Source organism: Arachis hypogaea, chromosome 17 (genome assembly GCF_003086295.3).
Source record: "Arachis hypogaea cultivar Tifrunner chromosome 17, arahy.Tifrunner.gnm2.J5K5, whole genome shotgun sequence".
Taxonomy (NCBI): Eukaryota; Viridiplantae; Streptophyta; class Magnoliopsida; order Fabales; family Fabaceae; genus Arachis; species Arachis hypogaea.
Genome location: NC_092052.1, coordinates 132538192 through 132560820, shown reverse-complemented (window position 1 = coordinate 132560820; position 22629 = coordinate 132538192). Strand labels below are relative to the sequence as shown.

General features: G+C 30.0%; 2 protein-coding genes and 1 long non-coding RNA gene across 6 annotated transcripts; 2 read left to right on the top strand and 1 right to left on the bottom strand.

Moving 5' to 3' along the window:
* Window positions 1–1805: 1805 nt before the first annotated feature.
* LOC112762546 (uncharacterized) lies at window positions 1806–7244 on the top strand. The gene is made up of 2 exons (XR_011875720.1): window positions 1806–2516; window positions 3917–7244. It is a non-coding gene; the product is annotated as an uncharacterized lncRNA (long non-coding RNA).
* Window positions 7245–7608: 364 nt separating this feature from the next.
* On the bottom strand, window positions 7609–12611 carry LOC112767047 (U-box domain-containing protein 52-like). Of its 4 annotated transcripts, XR_011875719.1 has the most exons (10): window positions 12306–12611; window positions 12134–12225; window positions 11921–12045; window positions 11589–11831; window positions 10684–10879; window positions 10506–10607; window positions 9997–10425; window positions 9217–9910; window positions 8812–9064; window positions 7609–8555 (listed from the first exon to the last, which is right to left on the bottom strand). XR_011875719.1 is itself a non-coding variant. In XM_025812935.3 (9 exons), the coding sequence occupies exons 1-8, from the start codon at window positions 12472–12474 to the stop codon at window positions 9224–9226; spliced, it is 2043 nt and encodes a 680-aa protein (XP_025668720.1). In that variant the 5' UTR covers window positions 12475–12611; the 3' UTR covers window positions 8627–9064; window positions 9217–9223. The 4 variants fall into 4 exon arrangements, 3 of the variants coding, with proteins under 3 accessions (XP_025668720.1, XP_072079836.1, XP_025668721.1); XM_025812935.3 differs by lacking the exon at window positions 7609–8555 and having other exon boundaries at window positions 8627–9064; XM_072223735.1 differs by lacking the exon at window positions 7609–8555 and having other exon boundaries at window positions 8627–9059.
* A 7656-nt stretch (window positions 12612–20267) lies between these two features.
* On the top strand, window positions 20268–22196 carry LOC112766740 (protein ALP1-like). Its single transcript, XM_025812629.3, has one exon. The coding sequence runs from the start codon at window positions 20438–20440 to the stop codon at window positions 21692–21694; it is 1257 nt and encodes a 418-aa protein (XP_025668414.1). The 5' UTR covers window positions 20268–20437; the 3' UTR covers window positions 21695–22196.
* The last annotated feature ends 433 nt before the right edge of the window (window positions 22197–22629 follow it).

Genomic DNA, 22629 nt, shown 5'->3' with positions numbered 1-22629 from the left:
TTCATATATATCTAAACAGTGGAATATAATCATTACTTGTATGTATAATATATGGAAACCTTCATAAACTGATCATTTAAGTGTTCAAATATCCAATTACAGATAACTATCTTTTGTTGTAATTAACAATTAACATGTGTATAATATAAAAATTAAAGTAATCAAATTCCTCAGTTTAATTGATAAATATCCTGATCCTCAATTTTAGCAAGGGCATGATGAGCCCCTCAGATAATCATAACTTGCATCTGACACAGAAATCAATTACAACCACAAAAATGACTCAAGAACTTCACAGAATATTGAAATCTTGCGCTTCGAATGATTTCATTTAACTAACGCTCTTAGCTTGATCTCAAATTACGTGACAGAAAATTGAATAATGCAAAAAATTGTGTATATAACTTGATTTGAATATGCATGTATGCATATTCATATATTGACTCAGTTAATTACTTATCTTATGAACATGAATATACAATTTGAATTACAATAATATTTGAAAGATAATAAAAAATTAGCTCAAATAATTTTAGTTTATCTTATTTAATATTTATTAATTATTATTATAATTAATAAATATTAAATAAGATAAATTTTGACTATTTTAACTAATTTTTTATTATCTTTACCGTTTTAATCAATGTAAGTAATAATTATTGACAATCTTTGAAGGACTAAGACATACATAAAATATATACTCTATCAATGTTAGAGAAATCTCTTGTTCTGGAGATCATCACATTATTAGTTATAACATAACATAACATTATTAACAATACAATTGAAAAAAGAGCTAGTAAATCCATATAAAATTTAAAACATTAAAAAATTTAGCTATTATGTATTCTAAATACGACCTATATTAAGATTAATATTAATAAAAATTTTAAATTTTTTTATTTTAATAATACAAAACAGTTATATTGAATTTACTATAAAAACCTTTTAAATTAATAACTGATAACATTAAAATATTAAACAATAATTAAAAATTTTAATTCATCTTCCTAATTTTTAAATAAAAAATTTTAATTTTTTTTATCTTTTCAATGTTTTGGAAAATAACATATATATTTAAACTTTCACTTAAAATTAAGATTTCTAATCATCATCATTCTTAAAATATAAAGTACATATTCAAGATATATAATAAACTTACTATTAGTGAAAAGTTTTAAATTTTTTTATTTAATAAATACAAAATAAATACATTCAAAACTTAAATATTTTGTATTTTCAATAAAAAATAATATAATAAATAAACCCATAAGATATTTGCATTGCTTAGGTCTCCAAGCCTCCAAAAGCACTTAACAGTTAACAGAGAATTTATCTTTTGAGGATAATACTGTATTGAAAGAAGTTGAGAATATCAACTAGCGAGGATTGGAGGGTCAATAAATAGATTTAGAATTACAAGATGCTTCGGTAACAACAATGAAAATAAATGAGTTTAATTTGAAGTTGGACTAGAGCTATTTGTATAAAGATAAAGCAGAAAAACTTAAAACAGCAAAAAAAATATCTAATTTAACTCTTGATAATTATCTTAAAAGGACAATAAAATTTCTATGCTAAAAAAAATTAAGTTAATATTTTTTTTGACATAGAAACTAATCAATTTCAAAAAAAAAAAAATCAAAAATTGAATTAGATATTTTTTTTAGGGTCTCATTATTCTTTCGAAATAATTGTTATGACCGAATAGAATATTCACTGAAAGATAAAGTTTCTACCCCTGCCCTTCTTTTATTTGTTCCTGCTTTCTCTTTTTTTCTTCTATCTGTAAAATGTTTAAAATATTAGAGAACGGTGAGTGGAAGATAACTCACATTTATTCCTTCAATAATATTAAGTGATGCAATCAAATTCTCTCTGATATCTTCCATTCCCAGCTCTATATAAACCCTTCCATCCCCTTATACTTCTTCACCCAAAATCTCAAGTTCCAAAACAAAGGAACATGCAGTTTTAGGGCTAATTGGTTTATTTTTCTCCCCCATAATTCACTTCAACCATTTTTGTTTTTCTGGTTCTTCAGGTTCAACATGAAAGGTTACATCCAAAATATTCAATAAATTTCGATCCACCATACATATAAGATGCATATCGAGTTCAAAAAGGGTAAGGGAGGTGACAGAAGAGAGTGAGCACACATGGTATTTTCTTGTATAGTATTTAATACTCGAAACTATGTGTGCTCACTCTCTACCTGTCACCCCAAACTATCTCTCTTGTTATATATATTTTTTTAATTTTACTAATAATGTTTATTTCTTTTGTTATTTTAGCCTTTATAAATGCTAAAGAAGAGTAATAACCCTAGCTTGCAGGTTGGGATCATCCTATAACATTTTCATCACAGTAGGTATGTATGTATGTGTTGATGGGTGCTTAATTACAGATCCTCCTTCAAAGAGTTACAATAATCTGTAATTCTAATTGATGGATCAAGTTTGATGCTGTTATACTCAGTCAACTATCTGTAATCCGTTGAATTGCAGGTTAAATAAGTAATTTTGGCAGATCCTAGCTTTCTTTTGATTCTGACTCTGAATAAATATCAGTTATATATCTTATTCTTAGGGTTTTGATGAGTTTTTCACAGCTTAAACAAAAGACTATTGATCAGTAAATTAGAACCAAGTTTCAATCTCTCATCAATTTTGGGTGCAGAAAATTTCACTCTCCTCCCTTCTATTTTATAAATATACATTTCCTTCCGTTTTAATTTTTTAAAAACATCTTCTTTAATTTATTTTAAACTTTTTGAGTTAACTAATGTTAACTTTATCTATTTTTACAAAAAATTATATTTTAAAAAAATACTCATTAACAAAAATTTTATTTTTTATCATTAAATTTTGTTTATCAAAATATTCTTTAATAAATTATTCTTTTATTGATTAAATTATATTTTTAAAAAAATTAATAATTATATTATTTTTTTCTAAAATACTCTTCAATAATTTTTTAATTATTAAATTATAATTTTACTAAAATTTTTGTTAACAATTTTTTTATATTTTATTATTAATTTTTTGATATCTATATATATTATTTTAACATTAAATATAAAAATTTAGTAAGATTATTTTTCAATATCAATATATATTAATTAATTGTTACACAGTGGTAAGATTTTTTTATTTAATGTTAAAATAATATATATTGATATCAAAAAATTAATAGTAAATATAAAAATAATTGTTAAAAATAATTTTAGTAAAATCACAATTTAATAATTAAAAAAATTATTGAAGAGTCTTAGAAAAAAATAATTTAATTATTAATTATTTTAAAAATATTTTAGTAAAAATATAATTTAATCAATAAAAGAATAATTTATTAAAAAGTATTTTGGTAAGTAAAATTTAATGATAAAAAATAAAATTTTTGTTAATGGATATTTTTTTAAATAATAATTTATTTTTTCTTAAAAAATAGATAAAGTTAACATTAGTTAACACGGAAGGCAGGGCAGGGGAGTGGAATTTTCTCTTATTAATTTTACTTGTTTAAAGTTGGCTTGGTTATGAGCTATTTATCTATATTTTTCTTTTCATTAATTATCTCTGAAATAAATGCATTATATTAGATGTAATAATAATGAAATTATAAAAGTTGAGTTAAATAAAATAATTTTATATTATTATTAATATTTTTATTAGTCAACACATATACCCAATTAATCAAACGTTATATTGAGGAACTTACTTTTATGTTTCAGCCTTATATAATATATTATTAGTTGTATGTCTTGATGCTATATATATTTTTCTAGTGCTCTTTAAATTTGGTATGTATAAATTAAAGTTCCCAAATGCTAACCAGTGCTTTATTTACACATAAATATTATTCGACATAGTTTTTTATAATAATATACACTGGTTTTTCAACACTTTAATTTCAGGTTGTGAAAAACAAGATCGATCTTATAGCTAACTTAAGGGGATTGGGGGAGTTGCTAAATTGTTGTAGGGTTTATGTTTATTGGTTGTGTATCATATATAGATGTATGTTTGATATGAAGAATTTTTGAACCGCCATATTTACAATGTATTAGAGTTGTGTCTTGTTTGATATGAAGGAAAGTAGTAATAACCAGAAATTGCTGTACAAAAATTGCCCAATTTCAATTCCCCCCATTGATTTAAGCAATAAATGATGTGATTATATGCTGTAATTTAAGATTTTGATGAGTCCTAAGTAAATTAACTTATGACAAGATCACATATATTAAGATTTTGATTTGAAAGGATGAACTAATTAAATAGTCCAGTGATTGGGTGCAGTGGTTGCACATATTGAATTGAATGGAAAAGTGTGTGGCATGCAGATATAATATGAGGTTAATTGCTCATAGAAAATAGGTTAGGGCTTTTTTCTAGGTTCCCCTTTTGACAAGGTTATTAGCAATTCAAAAATTGGTTTCAAATTTCTATTGTTATGGTGGTCCATGTTTGAGACATTTGAGATGTTCTGAGGAAGTGAATCATTTAGGAGCATAAATAATTTGTTTGCAATTTTCAGCCCAAATATATATATACAAAAATGTTATTCGTACTCTAAAATTATTTAACAATATATTTATATATAAATATATATGTAATTTAATTTATTTTTAATGTATATTTATATTTTATTATATATTTTATATTAATAATTAATTTTAGTATTTACTTAGTATAATTGATATATATATAGTGTCACACACTCACACCTCCTTCAAGTTCAGAAACATTAGGTTCCAATAATAATAAAAGATAAATAATTAAAAAACTCAAATGCTCTTTTTGCATCTGCCTAGCTTTGCCAATGTTTAATATAGTATAGGAAAGTTTTTAAGTTTATCGATACACCAATATTTCAATAATTTTTAACTGTTAATTTTAATTATATATATTATATATATTTTTTATAATTAAAATCAACAGTGAAAAATTATTGAAACATCGGTATACTTGAAAATTTTTTTATAGTATAAGGTCAATATATAGGGCACCTGCTTAAAATAATTATAAGCCTCAGTAAAAAGTATATATATATATATGCTCATATCCCCATAATAATAAGCGTGGACTGCTAAGCTAATTAAGCTACAAGAGTAGCCCTTACTAGTATATGAATATTCAATGAGTAATAATAAGATTTGATTATTCAGTTCGTTTTTATAGTGTTATATAATTTATAATTAAATTTTTGTAACTTTTTTAAATTTTGTGTTTACATAATTTTTTATTTTATAATTAAATTTTTATCAATATAAAAAATATTAAAGTTAATAAAATATTTTTCGTAAATTAAAAATATCAATAATTAAAAATTTAATTAGATCTTTAATTATATATTTTTTAAAAGAATATTTCGTTAATTTTATAATTTTTTACCAAAAAAATCTAAAAAATAAAAATAATGTAAAAATTTAATTAAAAAAAATATAAAATTTAATAAAATTATAACGACTAATTGGTAATTAAACCTAAGAATAATGTTCAACAAATTTCGTACCGTACTATCAAATAATTTATGTGTCAAATTGTAGAAAGGGCATCATGATTCTATTTAATCCAAAAAATAATTATATTAAAAAATGCATAGAATTGGAAACCTGGGTATGGATTTTATTTTACACTAAAAAAAATCATACCCTAATGTCCGTAAAAGAATAAAAATCTCACTGATGAAGAGTATATGCCTGCCTAATCTTACAGGTGTAGAAGAGTGATGAATGAGCATGCAATCATGCATGAATTGAATTAATCATCGCATTATTTTTTGACGTCGGATTAGAGATGTTTAATTATTTTTTATCGTTTTGGGAAATACTTATGTGAAGGTTTACTGTGGTATAATTCGTTTTCTAATGATTATCTTCTCGTTTTCGGTCTCGCCAAAAAAAACATAGAGAATAAATACCTGCAAAAAATATTTTGAAGCTCAAATTAGTATATGAGTAATTAATTATTTGTTCTGCAATACTTGAGTTACTTCCCTTTTTATATTCGAGGCAAGTATTAACAGTTGTTTAACCGATTAATTTATCTTAATAAAAAATAAAGATACTGATCTGTAATAACATAATTAAACTTTTTTATTTTAACTAATATTTTTAATAACTTAATAGATATTTTTGCATCGTCCCAGTTCAACATATTTTATTAAAATTACCAAAAATATTTTGAAAAAGACAAAAGGTGTGTTCAATGAATGAAAAACAGCTATTGTTTTATTTTTTAATGTCATTTGAGTTGATTTAAGTAAAAAGAGAAACGATGGATGAGTTTATCTTAATTTAAAGAATGTATTAAAATCTAGTTATAATAAAAATATGTATCCATAAAGTTTAAAGTTCCAAAATTAGAGGCATTATCAACCAAAGTGTCGATAGAGGATAAAAAATATGTATCATTTGAACAAGTTTTGTTTAAATCAATAAAATCGATACGCATACTTCATTTATCATTATGTTTTTATACCATCACAACATTAGCTAGCTAAGTTGTAAACCTTATTAAGGAAGCTTGTCGCTTATCTATACCAAGGTTACATTTTTTCTGTGCTATAAGTCGGACAGACAGATTGAGTGCCAACTTGTGAGAAATTGCAAAAAAGTCGATGCGTAGCATATTTATGGAAATCCATGCAAATAGATCTGCATTTTGCTGAAGAATTTGTCGGAGTTTATCTTTTTCATATTTCTGTAGAACTGTACCTGCATAGGTGAATTTGTTTGGATCATTAGTCAAAGAAATCTTTTACAATTTTTCTATTGGGTAGGTCGGTCCTGGAGCTCGGCTTATGGATCCAACTCGGCTAATGGTGAAAGATTAACCAAATTGTGAACAACATTGATCTGCGCACCTATAGCTTGGTTAGAAGCAGGCGTTCTCATATTGCCGAGTTTCACGGTTGGCACCGTGGATGATGGCAATAAGGTCGTTTTGCACATGAAACTTGACACACAGATAAATTTTAGATATCATAGCACCAGATTTATTCAAAAAAGATTAGTCAAGTATTAAGTTATAAGGACAATTAACAACAAGATATTGGATAAAGTCTTGGTTAAAAGATTCTCACTCTATGATTAGTAACCACACAGATCTTAAAATTGGTACACATTTTACCTGAAAATTTCACTAAGTTTTCAGTGGATAAATGCAGTATGTAATTGCTCAGTTTCATCTTTTGAAATGTAGAGTAAAAAAAGACATTTGTATTGTTTTCAGAATCTAAAATTACTTTCCAAACAACTAAATTTATGAAACAAAGCAAAAAAAAAAAAACCCTATATTTATGAAATAAAGCAAGGAAAAAAAATGAAACGAAGCAAGAAATAAAAATAAAAAAAGGAAAAGGCTCGTCTAGTATTACTTTAATTCCTTAAAATTTATTTACATTGACTATTTTAATTTTTGATTCATAATAAAGAATAGAAGTAGTTTAGCCATATTTATGTAGCGCTCCACGATTGAAGGAACATTATGGTTCAAGAACACTTCCTCAGCAAGATTGAAGAAGGTGGTAATTAAGAAGTGATCAATATGTTAAACATGCAATTTCTTTTACCAATAATCCAAATAAAATTATTTCATAGTTACTGGAAATAAACACACTGATTATTTCAAAAACCAGAGGAGACAAAAAAGAGTATATATGATATACAAACAAATATGGTAAAAACTCAGATGAAATCGACTTCACATTCACGTGAAGTTGATACTTGAGAGCCGTTAGATGAAAATTTAGTTAAATCAGTCAAATCATTTAACGGCTCTCAGGTATCAACTTCACGTGAAGTCGACTGCACCTGAGTTTCCACCAACAAATATATATATCCTAATGCTAATTATTACATATTACTTCAGCTTTGAATAAAACTATATTAAATTTTACCTATTATCATTTACCAACTAAAGAAAAGTATCCTACTAGGAACAATAACAAAATGAAAAAGGGTGCATGATGATTTGAAAGAGAAGAAGCACATGATGAGTAAAAGTAGTAATAGGGATAGTAATAGTCATGTGGCCCTGATATTACTGTTGGCTCTGCTTCAGTTGTTGAACCTGAAAGAGGCGGCAATGGCGACGGCGGCGAATGTGGCTTGGGAGGTGATGGTGGTGGTGAGAAGGTGGCATAATGTGGTGATGATGGTGGAGGATATGATGCAGAAATTGATATCAGAGGAGTAGGAGGAGGAGGAGGTGAACATATCAATGGACATGTGTCACAGTCACTGATGCAGAAACGATCATTTGTAGAAGAAGCTTCTTCCACTCTGACAAACAAAGCCAGAATCATCAACAACACCTTTGAGATCCAATAAAGAAACAGGATTTTCTTGCTGTGATCCATTTGAGTTGAAGTTGGTGGAGCTAAGATATACCTTGAAGGCATGCTTATAGTTTTATGGTCCTAGTGAATTTTGTGAATTTAGTTCAACTTTTTTATCAGGACTGTTCTGGTTTTTAATTCTGTCCTTTTGGAAAAGCTTTAGTTTCAGAATCTTAGATGCTTCTTTGCTTCATCAAGGGTCTAGTGCCCTTCTGAAAGTAACAACTTATATATTAGTATTCATAATCAATAGTAATCTTCTATATATTAAACTATTAGTATGTGAATTCATAATTTGTCCTTTATTGGATCTTGTTGTATTTACATCATGATGAATGTATTGAATAAATTAAGGGCTTAAGGCATCCCTAGATAAATAAATAGAAAAAAAAAAAAGAAAGAAAAGAAGCCATTACTATTTACAACTTTCATTATATCAATGGAGTTCAGACATTGTAAATTTTGCACCTTTTGCAATTTCTTGAGAAGAAAATCCAAAGGAACACTTCTTTAGCAATTCCCCTTTTCTTTTCTCATATCTATCTCCAAACATATAATTCATCTTTGTGTTTGTGAAATCTTTTCCTCATGGTATTATGCACTTTATGCTGATTTAATTATGCTTTTCTTTGCAAGTGGAAATTCTGTGCCTCCTTTTTCACTTGAGTGTAATATACACCAAAGTATAAATGTGAAGCTAAGCAAACCAACCATCACTGTGCTGCAAGAATATCAGATTTATGTTCATTATAAAAAAAAAATAAGCTTATGATGATACATATACAATGTCTAGCTCCTAACAGATACAAATACACAAATATCTGCATGTATTCTTTTCTTTTCTAAAAGGAATTTAGATCATAATGTACTAACCTAGCTCCTATCTTCCAAATTCTCTTAACCGATTAAGTTCCGGCAACACAACGGTTGCGAGATTCGGCCTGTCCTTCTTTCTGAGCTCACAACAGGCCAATGCTAAGTTGGCAAATTCTAGAGCCTTCTCAACTGGCCAATCAAACAACATAGGATCAAGCATATCTTCAAATTTTTCCTTTGCAATTGCCCTCCTAACATGGTGAGAAAGTCCCATAGCAGGTTTGGCTGTGATTATCTGCAATAGTACTACTCCCAAAGAATATACATCCGATTTTGGGGTCAAAATTCCAGTTTGTTGGTACTCAGGATCAATGTAACAGAATGTTCCAGCAGCCGAGGTCATGTAATATTGTGTGACATTGTCCACTACAGATTGAGGAACCAATCTTGCCAGACCGATGTCTGCGATTTTGGTGACATAATTCCTGTCCAAAAGAATGTTAGCTGGTTTGAGATCACGATGAACAATCGGCTCCGGCTTCGCCTGGTGTAAGAAAAGGAGAGCAGTTGCAATGTCAGCAGCTATATTAAACCGCAGCCTCCATGGCATAGGTGGTGAATTATCTTTCCGGAACAATCTATCTTCTAAGGTACCATTGTCCATGTATTCATACACCAAGCAACCAGATTCAGGACAAGCACCAAGGAGCAGAACCATATTAGGATGTCTAATGCAGCTTAGTACCTCAACCTTTTCAATTTTCACAGCATAAACAAAACATGTTACAAACTATAGAAAAAAATAGATCACTAAGATGATTGAAATAAATCCATTACCTCTTGTTGGAACTGTTTCCTTCCTTGAGCAGCTTCAGGATTTAAGACCTTAATTGCAACAGGGGTATTTTCAAGATCACCTTTATAGACAGAACCATATCCACCTTCTCCAATTTTTCTTGAAGGGTTGAACTTCTCTGTAGCTGCTTCAATCTCCTCCATGGTGTATCTTCTGCATCGCATATCGGTGTGAGCCAAAGCAGTTAGTGCCATCTCCTTCTCCTCTGCCTCTTTCGCCGCCTTCAACTCTGCATCCCTTCTTCTCTGTGTTTCCAGTTCAGCCCTCTTCTTCGCATCCTCTGCCATTTCCCATGCTGCCGTGGCCCTTGCCTTCTCCCTTTCTGCAATGGCAAGAGCTGCCTCTTGAGACATCCTAATCGCCTCAACTCTTCTCTCCCCTTCCATTTTCAAATGCCGCATCATTTCAGCCTGTTTTACAATCATGTCCAAGTTAGCAACAGTTTGAATTTATGTCATCGTTTTCTTGATATTGCAAAAAGTAGCATAACCTCTTTCTTGGCTGAGATGGCTTGTTTGCAAGCTGTGCTGTACAAGTCTATAGTTTGCTGCAGTTCCTGCTTCAATCTTCTAATTTCTGCATCAATATCTCTCTGTATTGAAGACTCAAGTGTTAGACAAAGAGTAATTTGGTGATATAACAATAATGTTGTTGTTTTGAGACTTAACAGTAGAAGAAGAGATTGAGGCTGATGAGAATTCTGATGAGAAGCTGAAGTTAGTAGTTTGGTTGTGATCCATTGATATTTCTCTACAGTCATCCATTGAGAAATGTCGTAGATGAGGAGGTGTTCCTTCAAAGGTATTACCCATTAATGGAGAATTTCCTGCACTCATTGGCTTATCACGGAACGAGATTATTCCTCTGTTCCATAAATAACAAAAATCAAGTTAGCATGCAAAAATTTGATAATCTATCTGTCTATTTATCTATCTATTTATCTATTTATAATATATAAAAACTGATACCAACTCTCTCCACAATGAGTTTAAGTCATCTTTTTTTTTGCTAACGATACCACATCAGCAATTCTAATGACTTGACAAAAGATAAAAATCAACCAATTACTATTTAGTAAAATATTTTAAAAAAATTAAAACAAAAAACTCTTATTTATTATTATTCAATTGAAATATACATTCAAAGTGTCATAATAATAATAATAATTATAAAAAATTTCAGTTATAAATATTCAAATTCTACAACTTATACATATTAAGACTCTTATTATCCTTCATTTCTTAATCTCTCATACTAATTGTAAAAAATTTCTTAAATTTAATATAACATTTTTATATGTTTTTCATTCTCATTCATTTATTTTTTTAATTATTTACAAACAAAAAACCGCAAGAAAAGACAAAGTGTAGCTATTAATGCAAATCGAAAAATGAAAAAAAAAAAAAATGCAGTTTTATATAACTCTAATATAATTAATCTATGTCTTTTTTAAAAATAAATAAATTTAAAATCTATTTATATTATGTAGTATAAATAATCTATCTCTCTACGCATTGCATGGGTTTCACTCAAGTTATGTCTAACAGCTAAGATATGTTAAAGCGGTTGTCACCTTACTCCTCCCATGTCTGGTTCACTATGTGGATAGTGGTGGATTCTGGAAGGAGTAGGAGTAGAGGGTGGTGATTGCCATAGCCGCGGTGGAGTTCTGGGTGGGGTAAGGGTATGTTGGATGGCACGTGTTGCAGATCGAACCGACACAATTTTCCATTTGGAAATCACGTATACAGAACTGAAATCTGGAGCTGATTTAAGCAATGCTGTTGGCACATCAGTTTGATGCCCTCTCAATATTCTGTGTGTCAATTCAAAGTACTAGTAATTACCTAAATCTAAGAAACATTTAAAAAAGAACACGAAAATGAAATAAATAAATAAATAAACCTTGAGAAAGCACCCTTGTTGGCTGGTGCACCAACCACAATAGTGTGTATGAAATTCTTGCTTGCAAATTCCACAATTCCTCTCACAACATCGCTTTCATGGATTACGGCTTCTTTTACTTGCACCTAATAATTACAATAATGCACCAAAAATAATAATATTGTGTATGCCTGTAAAATAATGGTAATAATAAGAGTATTAATAATTACATACAGCTTTTCGATTACATAGTCCACGTAAGTTGCCGAACACATTGGCTACATCGTCTTCATCGGGTTCATAAACAGTAACGAGATCGTTACGAACTGCATGATGAAATTAAATGAAAGAACCTTAATGGTTTAAGTAATAATAATGATGAGAAATATAAGAATAGGGTACCTACGGCTACAAATGTTGTCTTTGTGTTTGACATGGACGGCAAGGACGAGAGGGTTGTCTAGATGATTAACCGCCCAACGAAATGCGTAGGAACTGTTCTTATCTTTGTCCACGGCCACCAACGTCGTGTTTGGTGCTAACGGTGTTTTACCATCATAGAACGTGGAAGACATTCTTTTATTAACGATGATGTCTAGGGACAACTCCTCCTCTTGCCGCTACCGCCACCACGCCGCCGGTGGCAGAGAAGAGAAGAAGGAGAGAATTAGGTTAGAGGAACTCCAATCAAATGCATTACAATGTTTGATCTATCCTTCATCACCCTTTGTTTTTGTCTAATTTTAGGATTTACATGTAATGAATAGACTGCCCTAAATTTTACTAATGTTTTCTTGTTTGTTCCAAAATATGGATGTTTTAAGTTATGTTATATTTCAGGAATTTTATACTGCCAACTAGATTACAAACCGTTTATTTAGTTACATATGTACACCTGTATTAGCTGGCCTAAGGTAGTTAAGCCTAACTGCCAACTGCTGTAAGCGGTTGGTGAATGAGTACCCTTATCAGGTGACATTATACACTTTATACTATAAAACAAGATAGGACTATATGTTACGTATATATCAAAATCAGCTATTAAAATCAGCCACCATTATAAAATACATATTGAAATATATAAATATATATTAAAAATAAATTAAATTACACATGTATTTATACATAAATATATTGGTTACTAATTTTAATGGCTAATTTTAATATATAAATAGCATTTTTAAATCAGATATATAAGAGAGATATAGAAAAAAAAGAATTAGTAAAGACTAGTTAAAGTCCTTAAAAAACCGGTCAAGCATATCAATCCTGACAAAAAAATATATATATATATATTTTTTATAAAAATTTATTGATAACTTTTATGGTCACATTATCTAAATAAAAAAAAAGTGTTTGTTTCGGTATAACGATACAATAAAATTTATACTATAAAATAAGATAGGACTATATTACGTGCAGAGGAGTGCTAGGACCAGCAACTTTTATAATTTGTAGCCATCAAATAATCATTAATGATAATTTTAATGGCGTGAGATTGGTGTAAGATTTCATCTAATGGCTCACTTTTTTTTATTGGTTATATGCTGGCCAAAATTTGGATAAGTTGCTGACCTCCTAGACTTTTTTTTACGGACTTTTTCTTACGTGTATACTAAAATCAGTTACTAAAATCAGCCACAGTATAAAATATATGTTAAAATATAAATACATATTGAAAATAAATTAAACTACATATATATTTATACACAATTATATTAGTAGCTGATTTTAATAACTAATTTTGATGTATAAATAATATTTTTAAACAAGATATATAAGAGAGATATAGAAAAAAAAAAGAATTAGTAAAGACTAGTTAAAGTCCTTAAAAAACCGGTCAAGCATATCAATTCTGACAAAAATAAATTATATATTTTTTATAAATATTTATTGATAATTTTTATGGTCACATTATCTAAATAAAAAAAAAGTGTTTGTTTCGGTATAACGATACAATAAAAAAAATAAATGAGTAAAAAATTGTCAGATGAATTATGTTTTTTAGTTATTATTTATTTTTCAAAAATATTATATTAATATATATATACCAAAATATCTTTATAAATAATTTTAAATAATCATATATATCCTTACGATTATTTTTATTAAAAAACAAATAACTCTTTTTATTGATATAATCAGAATTCTTTTAAAATTTTAAAAAAAAATTAAAATCAAATCTTATTCTAATAATTTTAAAAAACAAAAATGAAAAACAAAACCAAATTTCCAAAAATAAATTATAAACTTGTTCATCTTCTCTTCGCATATGTTTCACATGTATGAAACATAATAAAATGCACCAAACATAATCCCAAACACCATTGTAACCATTATTACTCTTTCACATGTATGAAAAATTGGATTTTTTGAAGGTGGGGTTATTTGGGGTGCTGTAATGGGGGGGGGGGTGTTTGAATTTGACTTTTGCTTTGTTGTTGGATTGCCATAAAAAACGATTCAAAATAGGGTTAATTTCATTATTATGAATGATGATATTGGTGATGCTGGATTTTCAATTTGTTTTCTGAAAATTTAGTTTTATTTTTTGGGATTATTAAATTAAGATTTAATTTTAAATTTTTTTATTGCAGAAAAATATTTTAGTCATAACAATAGAAAAAGATTATTTAGTCTTTTAACAAAATAATCATAAAAATATATATATTTATTTAAAATTGTTTATAAAGATATTTTAGTATTTATGTTGATATAATATTTTCTAAAAAAAATAAATAATAAATGATGACTAAAAAGGTATAATTCATATAAAAAAATTTATTTATTGATTTTTTTATCATGCCCATACGTATAAATTAGTCAGCATATCAAAATAAATACCAACAAAAAATAATTAACACTTTATTAGGATCAACATTCACACAGAAATCCATAAAATTGGTGACTTAGTATCAATAATATAAGCATTAAGTATCAAGTAATTGATTGACTTTTTATTGGATTTGGATCCTCTAAAGTTTGAATTTCACTTTAAAGAGTAAAGTGTGATCTCTCACCATTAATTTTATAGGTGGGACCAATAATAAATATAAAAGAGAAACTATTCAAGGGTAGAAGATCACATTTTATTCTCTAAAGTGAAATTCAAACTTTAGTGGATCCAAATCCGGCTTTTATTATTCCACATGAACAAAATTATTTTACCAACTTATGTAGAGATAGAAATTTAGGTGTAGTCAACTTTATGTGAAGTTGATAATTGAAAGTCGTTAGATAAAAATTTAGTTAAATTATTTAAATTATTTAATAATTCTCAGCTATTAATTTCACCTGAAATTGACTGGGCCTGAATTTTTTCAGAAAGCCAAATGTGTGTGAACTTGTTGTGACGATTTGTTGTTTTGCGTGTGTGTTGATTGCTGGGTCCTTCATTTCTGTTTTCAAACCCTTGTCTTTTTCAATTAAATATGCCAAGTTCCTTACGTAATTAACAAGTAGGTAATCAACTAATCATATCTGGGATCGATAAAAAGAAAATTAGCTGAACTGGATGTCTAATTGAACAAACCGGTACAAGTGTGAAATTGTGAATCTAACAATAAGCTCAGGATGGATTAAATTATAAGAGACTGAAACAATAATATAAGAGACTGAAACAATTGTAAACTATAAGAGACTGTTACGGTGCTTTGAGTTGATGTCTGGACTGAGCATTAACTTTGATAAATCGAATCTGATATCGGTGAACTGTGAGCAAGGATGGATTGATCAGGCATGTGGACTGCTGGGATGCCAACAAGCTTCTTTACCGGTTAGATACTTGGGAGTTTCTCTAGGTGCGAATCCGCGCTTGGTGAAGACTTGGAAACCAATCATTGATAAGGTGGAACAGAAGCTGAGTTTGTGGAAAGCCAAGGTTTTGAATAAATTAGGTAAGCTGGTCCTTATCAAATCGGTGCTGAATAGTCTCCCCATCTACTACCTTAGTCTATACAAGATGCCGAAGGCGGTAGCGGACAAGCTGATTGCTTTACAACGGAACTTTATGTGGTGTAGGGAGAACGGGAACTATGGTATACCTATGGTAAAGTGGGAGATAGTTCAGGCTCCAAAAAAGGTTGGGGGATTGGGGGTTGGTGATGCAGTGCTGAGAAACACAGCGCTTCTGTTTAAGTGGTGGTGGAGGTTTTCAAAGGAGGATTGCCCGCTGTGGAAGAAGATTGTGTGTTCGTGTAATAAGTTGAACCCGGATGTCATGTTAGCAACTCAGCCTTTACCAGTAAAGGGTGGCCCTTGGAAGGACATATGTCAGTTGAATATAAAAGAACCGCGGATTCGTGATAAAGTGGTAAGTGGACTGGCAATGGAAGTAGGTAATGGTATGCAGACTCGATTTTGGGAAGATAACTGGGTTCAAGGTGGTACTCTGAAAGGAAGTCATCCGAGACTCTACTCTATTTCCAGTCAGCAAGGACTTGTCATCGGGGAGTGTGGTTTTTGGGATGGGCTTGATTGGATTTGGAATTTTCAATGGAGGAGGGCACTGTTCCAATGGGAGCTGGAGCTTGTCAATCAACTGCATGAGAGGTTAAGGCCAGTGAGGTTGTCATCAGGTAGGGAGGACAATGTGGTGTGGAAGTTTGAAAATAAAGGTATTTTCTCTACTAGTTCTGTGATCCAGGCTATACAAGCGGAGACATTATCAGCTGAGATAACGAGTTATAGCTTCACGAGTTCCATTTGGAAAGGTTTCGTCCCTCCGAGAATTGAGCTCTTTGGGTGGTTTGTGCTAGTGGGTAGAGTTAACACCAAGGAGCGGTTGACTAAACTAGGAGTCAACATTCTGGGGGATAGTATGTGTGTACTGTGTACCAAGGAATTAGAATCTGTTGAGCATTTATTCCTTAGGTGTGAGGTAACATGGCAGGTGTGGTGCAAGTGGCTGAGGTTACTAGGAAGGAAGTGGGTGATTCCCGGAACTGTTAAAGAAATGTTTGAGAGTTGGCATGGAATGCATAATAGACAACAGGGGAAGAAGATGTGGATGTCAGTGTTCTTTGCAGTGATTTGGAACATCTAGTTGGAACGGAATGCACGAATCTTCAAGAATACAAGAGCAAGCCTGGAGGTCATACACACAAGGACGTTGATGAGCTACACGGAATGGAGTGGTGGTGATCCTGGGGGAGGATGAGAGTACTGGGGATAGTAGGGGTTAGTTTATTTGTTGGTAGCTGATTATGTGTCTTCTTCTTTCTTTTATTTGCTCCACTTTAATGTGTTGAGCTTCCTTTGTTTCAAAAAAAAAAAAAAACAATAAGCTCAGGAAAATTATAACAAACCTGATATTTAATTTTATTGACTCAAGTGGTGAACAATAATACTATACAATAATAATGTTAATGTCAACGCTTGAATGTGTCAACTGTATACTCTATGATTATTATATTGTTTTTATTCCATCCCTAATTAATTGTATAAAGACCCAAGTATGAGTGACAAGCAATTCATCAGATCCGTAAAACAGTTCAATGAATAATGTATAGCGGAAATTAAATGCATATTGTTTTGGTTTTTTCTTGAAGCCAATGCATGCATGGCATGGCATGGCATCCATAATCCAACCATAATTAACTGTAGGTTGTTGCTTGTTAGCCACTCTATATGTTTGGAAAGACAAATGGTCAAAAGTAGTTTATATTGTTGACTTTAGGGTATCAATGTAGGACCCATGAGGCCCCACCTAGTATTGTTTCCTGTGCCATTACTTGGCTAAAAAAAAAAAAAAACAGATTATGCTACGTAGATATCAAAATTAACCAACAAAATCAGTCATTAGTATAAAATATATGTTGAAATATAAATATATTATAAAAATAAATTAAATCACACATATATTTATATATAAATATATTAGTGACTGATTTTAGTGACTAATTTTAATATATAAATAACATTTTTATATAAACTACTATTTGGTGAGTTCTAATATATTTTACTCACGGACATGGAGGGAGTTAGAACAATTCTTTGCTGGAATTAGAATAATTCTTAAGAGAGGTTCATATAAAAATATAATTCTAAAAAAAAGATAAATTAAATTAAGTGGAGATTAATATAAAAATTAGTAATTTTGATATATTAAAATTTTTAATTTGGAGGGTTATTACCCCACTTTTCTAACACTAACCTCTGCCTCCTGCTTATGGGAATTTTGAAATAAATAAATAAAAATTTTATAAAAAGTTGGAAAAAAATATCTGAATCTCCAATCATCCTGTACCTAACAGCGCCGAATCCAAATGGCAATGGCACTCCATTCTGAAGAAAATAATGCTTATCCCTCAATCCTGTTCACACTTGCTCCCTCCCCCAACCCAACTCTGTTATCACTATCAATGCAAATTACCTACCATTTTCTTTTCTCCAAATTGGTACAGATAAGAGTTTTTTTAAATAATATTTTTAGAATGATATTATAAACCAAGCATGAAATCAATAATTAATTATATATTAGTTATGGACTTTGTTAAGTAGACAATGATTTTTCTGAATAATGTAAATAATAGGTTCTAAAACTGACTCAATAAAATAAAAATACACTACACTTCCAAATTACTCACCTAAATCTTAATATTAGGATAACCATCCGCACACCTAGTGAATAATTGAATATCCGATATATCCATTGTTCACATTGTTTAATATTTTTATTATTATATCATAAAATTTAACTAAATTATTTAAAATTCATAAACACAAATAGGGATGGTAATAAGATGGGTAGGGATGAGTTTTTGTCTTATTTAACTTTGACTCTGTTCCATCCTATAATAATTTGCATAGAATTCACTTCGCTCCTACTCATAGATAGTAAAATTGAACTGTAACCTATTTCCGTGGGTATCTACCCCACTCTTATAATTATTAAAATTTAATAAATAAAATTAAATTTAAAAATTTATATAATCATCATCACATACATAACATAAATTAAAGTAAACACTTAAAAATGATACAATATTATTAATCAATTTACTAATAATTTTATATATATTATATATATACTGAGATGGGTAGAGTCAGGTATTACCTAAATCTGACCTCGTCCTGTCCCGTTCAAGGACCCGCCCTGCTAAAAACCTGTCCCGAATGGATAAGAGAGGGGTGAATACCTACAAGTAAAGGTAAAAGTGGGTCAGACTACTCGACGTTAACCTGTGGCTCGACTCGTTTTAAGTTCAGTTTTTTGAAAAACCTACTAGTTAAAAAGGTAAGAGCAAATGCTTAAAAAAAACTTAAAACATTCGTTGGACCGGTTCATCAGAATATTTTTTTGTAAAAATAAATTATTCTTAATTTAGACTTTTAACTATTCACTTGTAATAAACACAAAACAAAATAAAAAAGAATCAATAATCAAAACTAGTTAAGATGATAACTTTTTTGTTAAAAGAAAAATAAATTGTAAATATAGTTCTGATATTTGACTTACGATGAATGTATAAACAAATTATACTTTACAAATTATGAATTATAAATTATAGAATACATTTAATATCAATTTAGATATTTTAAATTTATTGTTTTGAGTTATAATTCACAAAATAAATTTTTTAAATAAGCTCGTAAACTTGTTGAATTTTAAACAAATTTGATTCAAACTTGAAAAAAAAACCTATAAAAAATAATATACCTAAATTTAGAACATTTATTTATAATATAGATCAAATTTGTCAAAAACAAAACTCAACTTAGTTCGACTTATTTTCATCTTTACTCACAAATTTAGATAATAATGTCATTCCTAAACACAAATATAATTTTTTTAGAGAAAAAAAAAAACTGATAAATTTAGTTAGGACTTAGGAGTACCCGATTTATTATAATCACAATGGGTATCATAAGAGAAATATTTAAGGCCATTGAAATTAATTATTTTTTTATTATTATTCTTAACGATTATTTTAATTTCTTTAATATAAAAATTTAAAAAATATATTTTTAATCCACATTTTTAAATATCCATACCTAATTCACCGCTAAACCTATAAATGGCTTTAAGGCTGCAGTTGTTTTTAATAATAGAATAGGACAAGGCACTGAAAATAGAATAATAAACTAGAATAAATTATAAAAATTTAATTTATTCTCATTTTTTCATTCAAAAAATTTGAGATGAAAAGTATAACAATAAAAAATATAATTATTAAAAATTAATAAAAATAATAAAAGAAAAAATAAAAAATAAGTTGTGTTCTTTGTTATTGTCTCCGTATCCTTCCTATCAGAATAAACACAAAATATATTAATTCAGTATCTAAACACATTGTCTTTATCCACATCTTTTTTACCAAACACGATTTTGTATCTTAAGGTCCGTCTCTTTAAACAAACTCAAACTAACATTCCTCTTACTGTATTAGTGATATGAATGGTAGCGTTCACACAGTGATACTCTTGAGTTGAGTTTTGAGACGAATAATAAGAGTGAAGAGAAGCTTCTCTTCTCTCATAATCTCTAAGCTATATTTCTATTCCATCACTTATGACACTTGTGTTTTATTGCATTCTATGAAAATCCAAACTTTTCAGAGACCCACAATTCCTCTTAACCTTCAAATGAAGAACAAGAAGAAGACCAAGAAACTTAAGGGCGCTATCGTTTCTTCGTTCTTAGTCCGCCACCACAATTTCGAAGAACAATCCCACCAAACCAGGAGAAAAAAGCCACGTGCCACGCCAGCAGCTCCACCGCAGCACCGCCGGCTGTGGGTGAAGGACCGTTCCGGAGCGTGGTGGGACGAATGCAACAGCCCCGAATTCCCCGAACAAGAGTTCAGAAAAGCGTTCAGAATGGGAAGAGCAACGTTCGATTCGATCTGCGACGACCTCAATTCGGTGATTGCCAAAGAAGACACCACCTTGAGGAACGCGATTCCGGTACGGCAGCGTGTGGCGGTTTGCCTGTGGAGGTTGGCCACCGGTGACCCTCTGAGAATCGTTTCGAAAAGGTTCGGTTTGGGAATCTCAACTTGCCATAAGCTTGTTCTTGAGGTTTGCAGCGCCATCAAAACGGTTCTTATGCCAAAGTATTTGCAGTGGCCCAATGAAGATTATTCTTTGAGGAAGCTGAAGAATGAGTTTGAATCTGTTTCAGGGATTCCCAACGTTGTGGGATCTATGTACACATCACATGTTCCCATTATTGCCCCAAAGATCAGTGTTGCTGCTTATTTCAACAAGAAGCACACTGAGAGGAACCAGAAGACTAGTTACTCTATCACTGTTCAGGGTGTTGTTGATCCCAAAGGGGTTTTCACTGATGTTTGCATTGGTTGGCCTGGTTCAATGAATGATGATCAGGTTTTGGAAAAGTCTGCACTTTTTCAGAGAGCTAATAATGGGGGTTTACCTAAGGGTCTTTGGATTGTTGGAGGTTCAGGGTACCCTTTGATGGATTGGGTTTTGGTGCCTTATACTCAGCACAATTTGACTTGGACACAGCATGCTTTCAATGACAAGATTGGAGAGGTTCAGAAGATTGCTAAGGATGCTTTTGAGAGGTTGAAGAGTAGGTGGTGTTGCTTGCAGAAGAGGACTGAGGTCAAGCTTCAGGATTTGCCTGTTGTTCTTGGGGCTTGTTGTGTTTTGCATAATATTTGTGAGCTGAGGGATGAGGAGATGGATCCTGATCTCAAGTTTGATCTTGTTGATGATGAAATGGTGCCTGAGGTAGCTCTTAGATCCATGAGTTCCATGAAGGCAAGGGATGCAATTGCTCATAATCTTTTGCACCATGGACTAGCAGGGACTTCTTTCTTCAATTGAATACTGAAAATTTGGGAAAGTAGTATTCAACTAGTTCTTTTGCTTGTGTCTTTCTATTTGTTAGTGTTGCAAGTGTGAGGAGTGTTGAAGTTAGTCGCACATCAAATAAAGTAAGGAAGAGTGAGGAGTTTATAAGATGAGAGACCAATTAACTTGACACCTTAAGGTTTTGAGTTGGATGTGGCGTCTTCTCATCTTATGTTCTCTCGCTTGATTCATTCCCGAAATCTCCCCAGTGGTCGAGAGCTCTCCGCAGTTGGCCCAACACTATTTATGGTGATGATGATAGAATTCTCCATCATTGTTTCATGATAAAGGCTTTGTAAAAGATATAGTTGCCCCCTCCAACAAATATATATTGTTGTAGTCTTCATAGGTTTAAGGTTTTTATATATATATATATATATATATATTCTAGACTTGCAAGTTGTAATCTAGTTGCTTATTTTAGTTGTGTAAGATAGATTACTTAATAAGATCATATCATATCATTCTTTTGTAAGTGTCATAATCTTAATTTCATTGCCATATCGAAACACTAGTTAATCAAATCAGAATCGGAATATTCTTTTGTGTATTTTTAGAATCCCTTGATTAAACTAGTATGAAATGCAATTTTTGGAAGAGCAAGATCTATTTTATTTCTCCCATAGCAAGCGAAACACGTTGTTAATGCTATTAAGCTGAAACTAAAATCACTATCTGTGAATATTGACTCTCTATTTGATGTAACCCAGATCTTGACACTGTAAGTGGTAACAAAAGTTTTGAATTTGTGACTTTTTATGATATTTAAGCACTTTCTATTAAACTACTTCTATTTTAGTTTTATATATATATATATATATATATATATATAGAATAATACTACACATTTAAGTCTTTTTGTTAACCAAGTCCAAACTAAGTTAGTCTAATATATGAACAAGCTCAAG

Bases quoted from the DNA above. Each gene is read 5' to 3' on its own strand.
- LOC112767047 (XM_025812935.3), bottom strand. From the start codon at position 12,474: ATGTCTTCCACGTTCTATGATGGTAAAACACCGTTAGCACCAAACACG. The intron at 10,880-11,588 runs GTGACAACCGCT...TTTATGGAACAG, and splicing joins CCAGACATGGGAGGAGTAAG to AGGAATAATCTCGTTCCGTG. The intron at 10,608-10,683 runs GTTAAGTCTCAA...TCTTCAATACAG, and splicing joins CCTCAATCTCTTCTTCTACT to AGAGATATTGATGCAGAAAT.
- LOC112766740 (XM_025812629.3), top strand. From the start codon at position 20,438: ATGAAAATCCAAACTTTTCAGAGACCCACAATTCCTCTTAACCTTCAA.